This window comes from Acanthisitta chloris, unplaced genomic scaffold (genome assembly GCF_000695815.1).
Source record: "Acanthisitta chloris isolate BGI_N310 unplaced genomic scaffold, ASM69581v1 scaffold197, whole genome shotgun sequence".
Taxonomy (NCBI): Eukaryota; Metazoa; Chordata; class Aves; order Passeriformes; family Acanthisittidae; genus Acanthisitta; species Acanthisitta chloris.
The window spans coordinates 4,736-16,962 of NW_008682951.1; the positions used below are offsets into that span (position 1 = coordinate 4,736).

At 45.0% G+C, this 12,227-nt stretch overlaps 1 protein-coding gene across 1 annotated transcript in view; it reads right to left on the minus strand.

Annotated features, from left to right (window-relative positions):
- INTS2 (integrator complex subunit 2) overlaps window positions 1–12,227 on the minus strand; it is a 16,617-nt gene that overhangs the window by 2,992 nt on the left and 1,398 nt on the right. Inside the window, 19 exon segments of the mRNA XM_009078698.1 lie at window positions 5–247; window positions 1,167–1,356; window positions 2,817–2,942; window positions 3,227–3,428; window positions 3,584–3,748; window positions 4,266–4,370; window positions 5,018–5,126; window positions 5,316–5,492; window positions 5,960–6,094; window positions 6,467–6,535; window positions 6,810–6,924; window positions 7,018–7,089; window positions 7,772–7,897; window positions 8,590–8,816; window positions 9,379–9,552; window positions 9,639–9,769; window positions 10,620–10,733; window positions 10,942–11,044; window positions 11,735–11,873. Of these exon segments, the coding sequence (XP_009076946.1) occupies window positions 5–247; window positions 1,167–1,356; window positions 2,817–2,942; window positions 3,227–3,428; window positions 3,584–3,748; window positions 4,266–4,370; window positions 5,018–5,126; window positions 5,316–5,492; window positions 5,960–6,094; window positions 6,467–6,535; window positions 6,810–6,924; window positions 7,018–7,089; window positions 7,772–7,897; window positions 8,590–8,816; window positions 9,379–9,552; window positions 9,639–9,769; window positions 10,620–10,733; window positions 10,942–11,044; window positions 11,735–11,873 (2,722 nt within the window).

Genomic DNA, 12,227 nt, shown 5'->3' on the forward strand with positions numbered 1-12,227 from the left:
AGACCTGGAAGTGAACGAGTTTGACTATGTTGGGGTCAGCAATGTACATCTGATGCAGCAAACAGCAGATGAGGCACTGGACCTCTCGCAGGTTACACAGCAAACTGTCTTCTTCTTCCAGCTCAGCACTCTTGGGGCCTGTGGGACTCTGGACACCCTTCAGCAAACCATGAGTATTGCTGCTCTGGGCTTTCTCTTCCTCTGTGGGTAAGCAGATCTCTAGAAGAATCTGCACAGCAGCACTGTCCTGGGGAGAAAACAAGGCAGAGAACATGCATTAAAAACCCCTCTGAAGTCAAATAAATCAAACACAAAGTAATGCCAGTTTCAGAAAGGGAAGACTGTCAGGTCACTAGGGTTTCTAGCTGTAGTTTTGAATGAAAATTACACAGTTCAGGTATCACAAAACCTGTAGAACATTAAAACAACCTCAACATTTTATGTCAATCAGGACTCAAAGAAAAAAAGCTTATAATCCAACAGATAATCACTGATCAAAAGAGGAAATGCAATGGAATCTCATCCTGTTTCAAAATAAATACCCAATGGTCCCTCAAAACATCCAGAGCAGACAAAACACTTAAGTCACAGTATCCAGAGGAGACTGCACTAATTTAAATATACAAGTTCCTATTAGTTCCAAAATCATATTGTCACAAGAACTATGTAAGTGACATTCTACCAGACAGAGGGATGAAGAGCCTGTCTGTGAAACAGGATTACTCAAGCATCTCCATAATGTCAAGCTAAGGAAGAGAACCATTCTTCAGCCTCCCACTTTATAGTTCTGGCTGCTTCTCTGCAATCACGTTGTTCCAATGATCAGGCAAAGGTCTGTCACATGTTTATTTATGTTTGACTGTTCCAAATCCAAGTAGAGAAAGAGGCTCTGGATAACACAAGCAACAAGGCAAAAGGGCTGGTAAGCAGAACTCTTGTGTTCTAACAGCAAAACCACTATCCAAGCAGTTAACCACACAATGCTTCAGACTAGAAAGCAGCAAACACTTAACAATCTGAATGCAGAGGCAGTTTTCTTTTTCATGGTAACCAGAGTGGGTGAAAAGAGAAGCTAAAAGGTCTCCTGTTTTAATTTCCTGTTTCTGTATTTCTCTTTTGTCATTGTCTTTCCTCATATCATTTAATATCCATTTCTCCTCCCTTACCTGAGCAGCAAGCAATGCATTTTTTAACTCTTCCCTTGTCACTTCTGGAGCCTCTGGACCCATTGCATTGTTTTGGGATGGCCTAATGTCCTGCTCTGCTGTTTCTTTCAGGTGAGCATTGAGGTAAGCTTTGGAGGCAAGGAGATACCCATTCAACATGTGCAACGTTATATCCATCAGAGGAGGAGTCCTGATAAAGGAGCACATGATGAAGACATGTCAGTAAGTAGAACAATACACAGTGATAACAGGAACACACTAAGAACACTCCCAAAGGGTCATTTGGGTGGAGTCTGGGTCATACTAAAGGTTTTTCCCTCATACAGTCAAAGTTCCCAATCCTTTCTGCCATTCAGTCCTGCTTCCCTCCTGCACAGACATGTATGTGCACACTCTACAGAACCAAGGAACTGCTGGAGAGACTCATTTCTGATGAGCAAAGAACACCTGAGAAGGCTCCAATGTACCTAAAATAAGGAAAAGCAATTATCTGACTGATGGGGAAATACAAGGCAGACAAGCTCTGAACTGCTCAGTAACACTGAGATGATAGTTTTCAGCTCACACTGCATTATCAATCTCCCTAACACTTTCAGAAATGTAGAATTTCCAATTTGCATCCCGGGCTGAAGGGAAATGCATTTAAATATTTCACCTACAGGTTGGGGATTGAAGGTGTCATCAACAGAAACTCAAAGTCTAGCAGAGCTGCAGCAGCTCAGATGAAAACTGGATTCATGGCTCAGTTGCTAAAGAGGGGACAGAGAGATGTAAACAAGAGTGTGGAGAACAAATCAAGTTGACTATTAGCCATTTATTATGAACAAAAGGATACTAAAAAAGGAGGAAATAAACCACTACTGACAGAAAATGTGGATTAGAATACCCAAGGAATAAACTAGGGGCCAAAAGACATTTAAAATGATTAACCACATCTTTTTAGACTAACAGGGGCCATTTTCTTCATTAGCATGAAAAAGCAAAGTTGTAATTTACAACTTCTGACTCATTGTTTGCACTATTTCATATTCCCCTTAAAAGCTGGTGCATTGCTATTGATTATGACCATTTTCACTACTTAAATTCTTTATTCTTCTGCATCAGAGCCATGAAGCAGCATTACACATCCACCTCTGGCACCACTGATATCTGAAGGAACCAATTTCCAAGCACTACAAAGCAAATGTACCTTTGTCATATCCATCAAGCAGCCACTGGCAGAAACTGTTACCCACAAAGGTGGAACACCTACAGGCCCAGGAGGGCTGGCAAAAGAGGGGAAGTGGAAGATGTTACAGCTCCAACCTCCACCACGTGGCAGGAGCCATTTTAAACATGCTGCAATGTCTGTTTATCACCAGTTCACACACACAAACCCAAAATGGATGTACAAATCCCAAAGTTTCCAAAACACAACTGGGTGTAAGGGTGTCAAGACACTCAGCTGGACAGTATGAAGTGCAGGAACAGCAGGCCCAGCTCACTCAGTGCTCAGACCAACAGGCTTAATCCATAAAAGGTGGAACTTAGAACCTCATGTGACTAGTTTTGAGGTACTGGAAGCTTTTAGAAGTTTTCTATGAGACAACTTCACATTTAGCATTCACTGTGAAGTAGCACAGAACAGGAAAAGCTCAAGGAGACACTTACCTATGCACCCTCTGATCACACCTCAGTACAATCAGGGGATCAATCATCAGATCATTCTGGGTGTATTTCTGCTGTCGGACTATCTTTACTGAAGGCTGCAGAGCATTGACAGTCATCACCCACAGCCTAAAATGAGAGGATTTTGATGACTTTTAAGTAGATAATCCATATGCTAAAAGGTGTCCCCTAAGCATCTGGACACTCACTTAGCTCTATTTTTCTAGGCCCATCAAGGAGCAGAAACCCCAGACTTCATTTGCAGCCCTTGAAGATAACCAAGACAGGGTGAACTCAACTTTCACGGGAGCCATGGCGATTTCCCAGACAAAGGCATTCTGTCATTGTTTTTCAGACAGAAAGTGCCATCACACCTGTCTGCAAGAACAAACCAAGCAGTACTTTGAGCCTACCTCCTGGGCATGACAGTGTTGAGCACCATCCAGAGCCTGTTGACAGCCTGCAGGATGCCCCGCGGGACTCCGGTGTCCAGCAGGCAGCTCATGTTGGATGTCAGCACCTCTGCGTAGGGGATCAGCTCACCAGCTGAGAGAAGGGTCAGGTGCTCCAAGATCTGCATCAGCTGGGTGTGATTTCCAGGCAGCATGGAAAAGGCTAGAAAACAAAGACAGTGGGAGCTTGGTAAAACTGGACTCGTGCCATTTTTTTTCTGCCTTGGCAGCAGAATGGGTTGTCTACATGTAGCATGAGCGACACACTTCCAAAACCCATTACATTGCGAAGAATTTACTTCGAGTGAAGTCATTTACCTTCTTGGAGCTGTTTGGGAGAGTGATTCTTGGCAATGTTGGTAAGGAGCATCCTCCTCAGCAGGGCATCAGTGCCTGTGATCTGCTCCTCACAGATCCAGTCGTCCACGATGCAGAGGTGTGGGTAGTTGGTCGCCAGGAGACGCAGCAGAGCGGAGTGCAGGCCTGGAGGGACACCAAGGAACTTTACACCTTAGGTCTGAGCAGCTACAGCTTTCACCTGAACACATCTGTGCCAGTCATCTCAACCACATCAGCTGAACCACTGCCAAGGAGCTCAGTGAGCTTTGCACATGCATCACCTGATAGTCTAACTCCAACAGAAAGGAAAAGCCACTTTTTGGAAAGGTGGGAGGACCCCAGAGTAACTCTTAGACTGGAATAAGCATTCTGAGGCAACTCCTACTCTAAAACCTGCTCTAGGGGGGTAAGACCTACTCTAGAAGGAACCGAGGCAACTCCTACTCTAAAACCTACTCTAGGGGGGGTAAGACCTACTCTAGAAGGAACTGCCTTCCTCACACCTTCACTGCTACTCTTCAAACATCTCTGTAACCTCCCCAGCTGCTACTGACAGATTTCAAAGGGAAGAGAAAGGAAGGCACACCCTGAAAGAGGTAACAGACACTGAGCTGGAAGCACACTCAGCCTTTCTTCTCCCTGCACCTCCACACAGACTCACCTCCCAGTTCCTGCTGCAGCCCCTGTGCCTGCCGGATCAGGTACTTGATTGGAATCTGATCCATTAATGCTGAAGAGTAAGATTTGGGTTTTTTCTGCATGGCAGCTACAAGGCAACAGGACAAGAGACCACACCTAAGAGTTACAGCTGGAAACAGTATTTCCCCAACTCGAATCAATAAAGAAAATATGAAGCATTTATCCCTATCTTAGCCACAGTAATCTATTTTATAGTATTTCAGGCTTTCTTGAACAGCAGGAAAAAAGTAGCACTGATGAATGCTGAAGTTTTTCACTCTATAAAGAGCTGGTAAATACACTCACTGGATCTAAACACTCTGTTTTCACTGGAATTTAACTCCATCAATAAATTTAAAGTCTCAATTTCAGAGGAAAAAAGGATCATTCAGTATTATCAACCATAAAGTTGCCAACCCAATCTGTGTGCGAGTTTGATGCCACATGAATAAATGATCTGAAGTAATTAAGTCTTTGTTAATCACTGCTATATTTATTAGATGGGCACACCCATTTCTAGTAACTTTTTGGCCAGCTTGGACCTTTATTAATCTGGCAAACAGACGACTCAACTACAGAGCTTCAGCAGAAACTTCATCTCCTGAATTTCTACAGCAATGTGGTGTTTACTAGAACATTTTATGCTGTACTGGAATCTGACAGCACTGTAGGTTTTTCCTCTTTTTGCATCTAATTTTCAGCTCCTCTGTGTCCCACTGGTGCACTCACACCTACCCAGGATCTTGGTGTTTGCCAGAAGTGCCTCCTCATAGGACAGGACGTAGTAGAGGACGAGCAACTGTGTTGTGATGCTGAAGCGCTGAGTAAGTCGAGTATTGTCTCCCTGTGCACAAAACCACACACAAAAGTCATGTCGTATTTGCAAGATTCACTTCAAAACTCATGACTACCACTGTGGTAGGAGGCAGTTTACAGGCAGCAAAGACAAAATGTGAAGCAACAGACAAACAGACAAAATCCTGAACCACACATTCACACTGAAGGACATGAAAGAACCAAACGAGTCAATTACCCCAGAGAGTCCTTGGAAAACATTCAGTATCTCCTGTTCTGTGACAGGCTGATTTGTGGCCTCTGGGTTGGATTTAGATGCAGGAGTGAGGATGGAGTTAATGTAGACATCAATCAGAGGGAGCAGCTGAGGATGGAGTGGAGTGGTGGTTTCACAGAGCTGTCGATAGATCCAGTCCTAGAGGAGAACATACCATGACACGAGCACTTGCCAAGCTGAGGGCAAGTATTTCTGTCTGCGAGTACAACCCTTTTAACTAGTTACAAAAAGTATAATTAGCTGAGGCTTTGATCATAGAAAGTGTAATATCAGTTCTGAGTTGGTCATAAACTGTGTATCCTGCACCCTGCTCTGTACAGACCCACAGATAAAATTTGTCCTGGCTGGGAAATCATTCTGACCACAACTTTACTAAGCACAGACAGGGGAGAGAGAAAACCTTCTTACTATTTTTACCTTCACTAAATTGTGATCTCTGGATTACAGAGCTAAAATTGGGCACTCTAACTTCACACACACTTCCTCCTCAAATCACACAGGAATAGGGTTTAAGAGTCATCAAGAATTCTGCTCTATAATTCAACCAAAAAACCAGCCTGCAAAACCTGTCAGAATCATGCAGAGAACTGAAAGGAAGGTCATACCTTGATGGACACCTTGTGCTTGGTGAAGGAACGACTCTTGAGGAGCTGGTAAATGCAGTGAATGGGTAAGAAGCCTGTGATGTTGGCACTGAGGTTGCCTGTAACAGGCACACGGACTGCATGGGCTGTCACAACCTGAAGGAAAGAGATGAGTAACAAGATAAATACCACAAATACCCACCTTACCACAAGGCATGAGGTGACAAAGTCACACAGCTACAGTCCCTCCTGGCATCTCCTTACTTTAGGTGGTTTGGAAGGGCAAGATCATTTTTATGGAGTTTAATATACTATGAGTAAAACTGTAGCTCCTGAGCTACATTTGTGACTGACTTGCTGCTAAACTAATGGCACAAAGGACAATTCTGCTCCTTTGCTTCCCCATTACTGAGAAAAGCCAAGTGTGCAAAAAGCAGAGAACAAAAAGGAGGAGGCAAAGCTCTTCAGTGCTGGCAGGGCCTGGATTGCTCTTGTAGGTCCAACTAAAGGAGAAAGGGCTGAAGATACCTGTTCAGTGAAAATCTCCTGTGTGAAGATTGTCTTCATCCTGCTGAGTGAGCTGGGCTTAATGACAATCTGCAAGCAAGAACAAAGTACTTGGAATTGCAAGTTTTATCCTCCTGGATAAATAATTCCTGCAAAACTGCACAAGGGTTGAGCAGGAATTGGGAGGTATGTGTGTTCTTCTAGAGGAATCGTTAGATATTAATCCATTTTTTCAGGTTATATTTCCTTCAGCAAAACCAAAGTTCTTCGTATTGAAACTGGAGTAAATACAAAAGTATAAAAACACAGTAAAAAGCTAATTTTAACCGAGAAATGCACATGTTAGAAAGAGTTCAGGCTTTACCTTCATTCCCAAGGTAGAACAGACCAAATCAATGATGGCACTGAGCTGGTTACTGTGGAAGTACATGGCTACCAGGAGAAGCATCTCCCCAAAGGAAGCTGACACACCTGAGATGCTAAGGATAACAAAGAGGAAGAGTTAATCTCCAACAGGACATTAGCAATATGAGATTACTGGAATCATTAAAGCAAAACAAGCCTGCTCTCACCTTTCAAAGTAAGCTTCTTCTTTTATCATCCAACTAAGCCACATTACCATCAGTTGCTCCTGTTCTGGGGTGCTGCACAAAGAAAATCAGTAAGATCCTGTTCCTCAGAAAGAAGTTTTACTAACAATTAATCAGAGAATCATAGAATTTAGGGGTTGGAATGGACTTTACTGATCATCTAGTCCCAACCCCCAGCCCTGGGAGGGACAGCTCCTCACAAGATCAGGTTGCTCAAGGCTCATCCAGCCTGGATTGAACACCACCAGGGTCGGGGCAGCCACCACGTCCTGGGGCAGGTCAGAAAAGCCAGAATTTGAGGGATCTTACCCCAGGTGACTGTCACTTCCACTTCAGCATCCAACAGCTGATTAACAGTGGTATTTAGCACAAAGCTCTGTCCAATTGCCTGAATGCAGCCAGGGAAAGCTACACCCACCACACACCTGTACTGCTGCTCCTGTGGATGGAGTCTCTAAAGAACTTAGCCAAAAACTTGTGCCGTGGAGACCTGAATGAGTGAGGCCTACTTTAGCCTTCAAAATCCACTCCAAACTAAGCTAACACCAGTGCTCCCCTCCCAAAAGATTTGCTATAAACAAGAGGGAGAACAGAGTGGAATATCCATTTCCCCACCACGGTGTGAGACAAATCCCTTCCATCAACACAGAGAGATTTATATGAGGAATTAGAGGAAAAGAACTGCCTCAGCAGTGCTAGTACAGGCAGAGGTTTACAAAGCTCTCCTGGGAGGTACCTGACCAGGGTGGAGAAGGCCAGGAGCATGCAGAAGGACAGGGACACGAAGCGGACACCGGCAGGAGTGGCAGGAGGGCGACTGGTCATCAGCTGCAGGAGCTGCTCAGCCTCTTCATCAGTTGGCCTGGATGGGACACAGAACCAAGCCCAAGCTGGTAATTTAACAGTGAAGACATTTCCAATATGGTTAAAGACTAAATCTTCTCTGCTGTTAAATCTCTTCATCAAGTTGCTATCAATAAATATCAGCATTAGCTGGCAATTCTAACTGGGCTTAAAGACAGAAACAGTTTGGTGATTTTTGGTGTGATTCAAGGTCAAAGCCACACCAAGACCTGGTAGATGACACTCTTCCACCTAGATATCATCCCTGTTGGCTTTAAAGCCATAATAAGCTCTGTAAAGCTGCAATAAATCTCTGTTAAGAGAGAACAACAGTGAGAAAACCTCCCCAGGATATGATTTGGCCTATTGGCACAAAAAAATTCAAACTAACAGTGTGTAAAGATGCTCTGTTAGCACTCTCTGAAAAGTAAAAGCAAAGGGACAGAAATTCCAAATTCATACAATGTATGTTGATAGAACTATCAGCGACTTTCTCTTCTACACACTGCTCCAGCTGTGCAGGATTGGATTTCCCTTAACAGTTTGCAGAAGTGATTTGGCAGCAACAGGTTCCCCTGGTACCAGAACTGGTGAGTCCTGCTCACTGCCTCGAGGACACAGTGATGTTAGGAGACAGCTCATGCCACAAGTGCCCAAACTCTGCTGCAACCCACAGGCCTGAACAAACCCTGAGCATGAGAAGGTCCTTACTTCAGCCCAGCAATGCCCATCAGGGCGCAGTAGAGCCTCAGCAAGGCACTGGCTTTCACCACGTGCTCCTCCTTCAGCCCCGAGTACACAGACACGTTGGGCTCCGTGTCCGCGTCGGCCTCTTCCACGATGTGTGTGCTGCGCACCGTGGGGAGGATCCCCATCAGCTCCAGGAGCAGCTGCCTCCTCATCTGCCAAAGCACTGAGCTGATGTTATCTCTTTTTCTCTGTGTGAGAGGGTAAAGGGTGAGAACAACCAGGTAAAATTCATCCCATCAAACAACATGGTACGTAAGAGTTGCCATAACAGTGAAGACGAGGGGGAAAAAAAAAGAAGGGAGAGAAATTTGGAGTTTCTTACATACATTTTTGCCTACCAGGGCAACAGGCAACATATGATCATACCACAACAGCTGCTTACACCAAAACACAAGCTTTAACTAAGTCAACTAGGTTGAGGAGTCGGGCTAGATAATCCTCAAGGGTCCCTTCCAACTCTGTAAGCAAGTCAAGATGGACCTAGAATGAACATATTTATCAGGGAAATGTTATAAACTTACAACTCCCTGGTTTCCATGCATAAAAACCTCTCTCTGAGGAACAACCAAACAGCTGCTGCCTTCAGGGACAGTATTTATAGGTCCCCTAAGAGGAGGTTACCTTGGAAAGGTTCCTCCAAGACACGTGACATGATTTATGTGCATTCAGACAAGCCTCCACCCCCATAAAGCCTACAGCAAGTTGCAAGGGTATCTTACGAAAAGCAGAACATTCAAAGTTTTTTCATACCTGTTGACCATTTCGGATAAAAGTCCCAAACCAAGTTCGCACCTTTGCGTTGGTTCCAAGCAGCAAACCACTAACAAAGCACACCAGGTCACTCACTCCATCATCTGAAGATTCGGTTTTGGTGTGATCCAAGGTCAAAGCCACGCCAAGACCTGGCAGATGACACTCTTCCACCTAGATAAAACGCTTGGGTTTAATCACCTTCGTTGGTTTCAAAGCTGTTACAAGGTTCATCGTTCTGGTTCTCCTGCCAGACTCACCACCATGCCTCGGACCCTCAGGGCCTGGGAAGGATTCATCTTGCACAGGTGTCTAAGAGCTTCTGTCCTGCGACGGCCTCCGACGCTCTCCTCGTCCTGCCGCTCGCCGTTCTTGATCAAACCCCTGCAGACTGAACACCCAACAGCAGCTGTAAGAAATCTGCCCTTGCCAACTGAAAACCACAAAAAGGCACAAGTTGCCCAAAGGTTGTCCCAACCCTGGAAGTGTTCAAGCCAAGGATGGATGGGGCTTGGAGCAGCCTGGGCTGGTGGGAGGTGTTCCTGCCCATGGCACAGGGTGGAATGAGATGTCTTTAAGTTCCCTTCCAACCCAAACTATTCTGTGACTCTAAGACAAACACAAACACACAAAACCAAACTGTTCTGTTCAGCTCACTGTGATTTATTAGCTGGGCCATGCAAACCTTGTTCAGGCAAGAACTCATGAACTATATTCGAGAAGCAGAACAAGAAAATGCTCTTTCTCCTCAGATAAATTATAGTCATTACAGATTTATGCACCACCCAATTACTCCTCATACCCTACTTAATGCAACCTGTGCTCCTGGCAGTCCTGGAGACTGACATCTTATTGCCACTTCAGGGATGCCAAACATGCAGTGCTGATAGAAATTTGTCACCTCCTAACATGCCTCAGTGTAAGGGACAAGAACTGTTAGCAAGACTAGAGCAGGTTCTCAGTCCCAATCATTCCCAGCCCAAGTCAGTCTTTGTAATGTGACCCACACACACAGAACACACACAATGAGCCTCCAAACAGGCTGCAAAACCTGGGACTCAACATGCTGAGAGAGCAGCCCAGCAGCACCTCTAGGTGTAAATGCATTCAAAGAGTGTTTCAGGAGCCAAACAGTCTTCAGTTCAAATCTGTCTGACACGTGGTGAGCCCAGAATTAACCACACTGATCGAAATCCTTTCACACCTTCAGCAAAACTGGACAAGAAGCAGCTGTAGCTCACCCTCATTGAAGCTGTCAGGAACATTGGCCACTAGCAGGCACAGGAACCAGGCCCCGTTCTTCACGTGCAACAGAGCCTCAGCCACATCCACTATGGGCAGCAGTGATGGAAGCTCTGGGTGAAAAGAGGGTGGAAAAGTCACAGTGTTTCACTGTGGAGCAAGTAAAACCTTGTTTGCAATGCACACTTAAATAACACACTCAAAATAATGAATTTCAGCTAACCTGAAATCCACCACAGCAGCTCCACAAGTTATTCTGGTACATTTTTAAGACTATAAGACAGAGTTCCATAAACAGACTACAAACACAGAGTACCACACCTGCTTGTAGAATGCAGAGCACATCTGCTGCCTCCTCCAGGTACACAGGACTCTCAAAGAGCTCAGAAGACTTGAGAAAAAACTCACCATTGGATTCTGACACCTGCAAGACAATATTTATCATCACTGAATGGGTTTGTCTAAATCTGCTTTAAATCCAGTGGATTTCATACATTAAAAGCTGTCCAAAATGTACAGCTACCAACACAACAAGCAGGAAAAGGGTTTAGGATGAGAAATATTTACTAGAGGAAATACTTCAGTGGGGCTGGAATTGTTGTTTTTTTCAGGAAGAAAAAAAAACAGCTCACTGGCAATTCTAAAAACATCCTAAGTTTACACAAGAAAAATAAAACACTGAGATGGGTGAGAAGAAGGACAAGAGAAATGCAGTGTCTGAAACCACATTGCAATAGGAGCAAAGAACTGGATGGCTAACAGTCATAATTTCATTTTCAAATAGGATTTCTGCACTGATACATCACCAAATCACATTACCCTCGAGTAGAGCCTATTACAGGGTCTGTATCACATTAGCAAAGACTACCCTGGATTGTTCTGGTGAAAAAAGAACTCCTCTAGGAAACTGAGTTCACAAGGAGTTGAATCACAGGCCACTGTGAGCCTTGATGAAGTCAGGCTGAGACTTTAAGCCCTGATGAAGCAGGTAAGGACTGGAGAGCAGTGCTCACACCCAGCACCACCAGAAACAGAACCTGACGGTGTCCCAACCTACCCAGGGTGATTTCCACTCACCCAAAATGGACAACCACCCAGATGTGGAGAGGTTTACCTTATTCATGATGGCCAGTAGCTCGCTGAGCACCAGGCGCAGCCGCCGGGGCGAGTCGCTGTGCTCGAACTCCAGGGTCAGCCCATGCTGCAGCTGGGACACCAGGATGCTTTCCCCACTGCCTCCTCCCAGCTTGTGCCTGACACACAGTTCAAAACAACAGATAATAAGTATTTCTGCCAAGGCAAACACGATTTCAGTAAGAGCAAGACAGCGACTCCACAGCCATCCCTCCCCCCGTGCCACGGACTGGGAGAGATTGTTCTAACTGCAGAGCATGAAACACAGTCGAGTAGAATATCAGCATTTCAATGCTTCTATTCCCCAGCAGCACAAACAGGAAGGTGCATCCACCTGATGGGTTCACCCAGCAAACCATCCCAGAGCCTTTCCTGCTGCTCTCAGCTCCTCCAGTGCCACTGGAATGGGGAGGAACAACTAAACCTCCTCCAATACCTCCTCCCTCTCAGCCACTCCTCCAGGGAGCAACCGA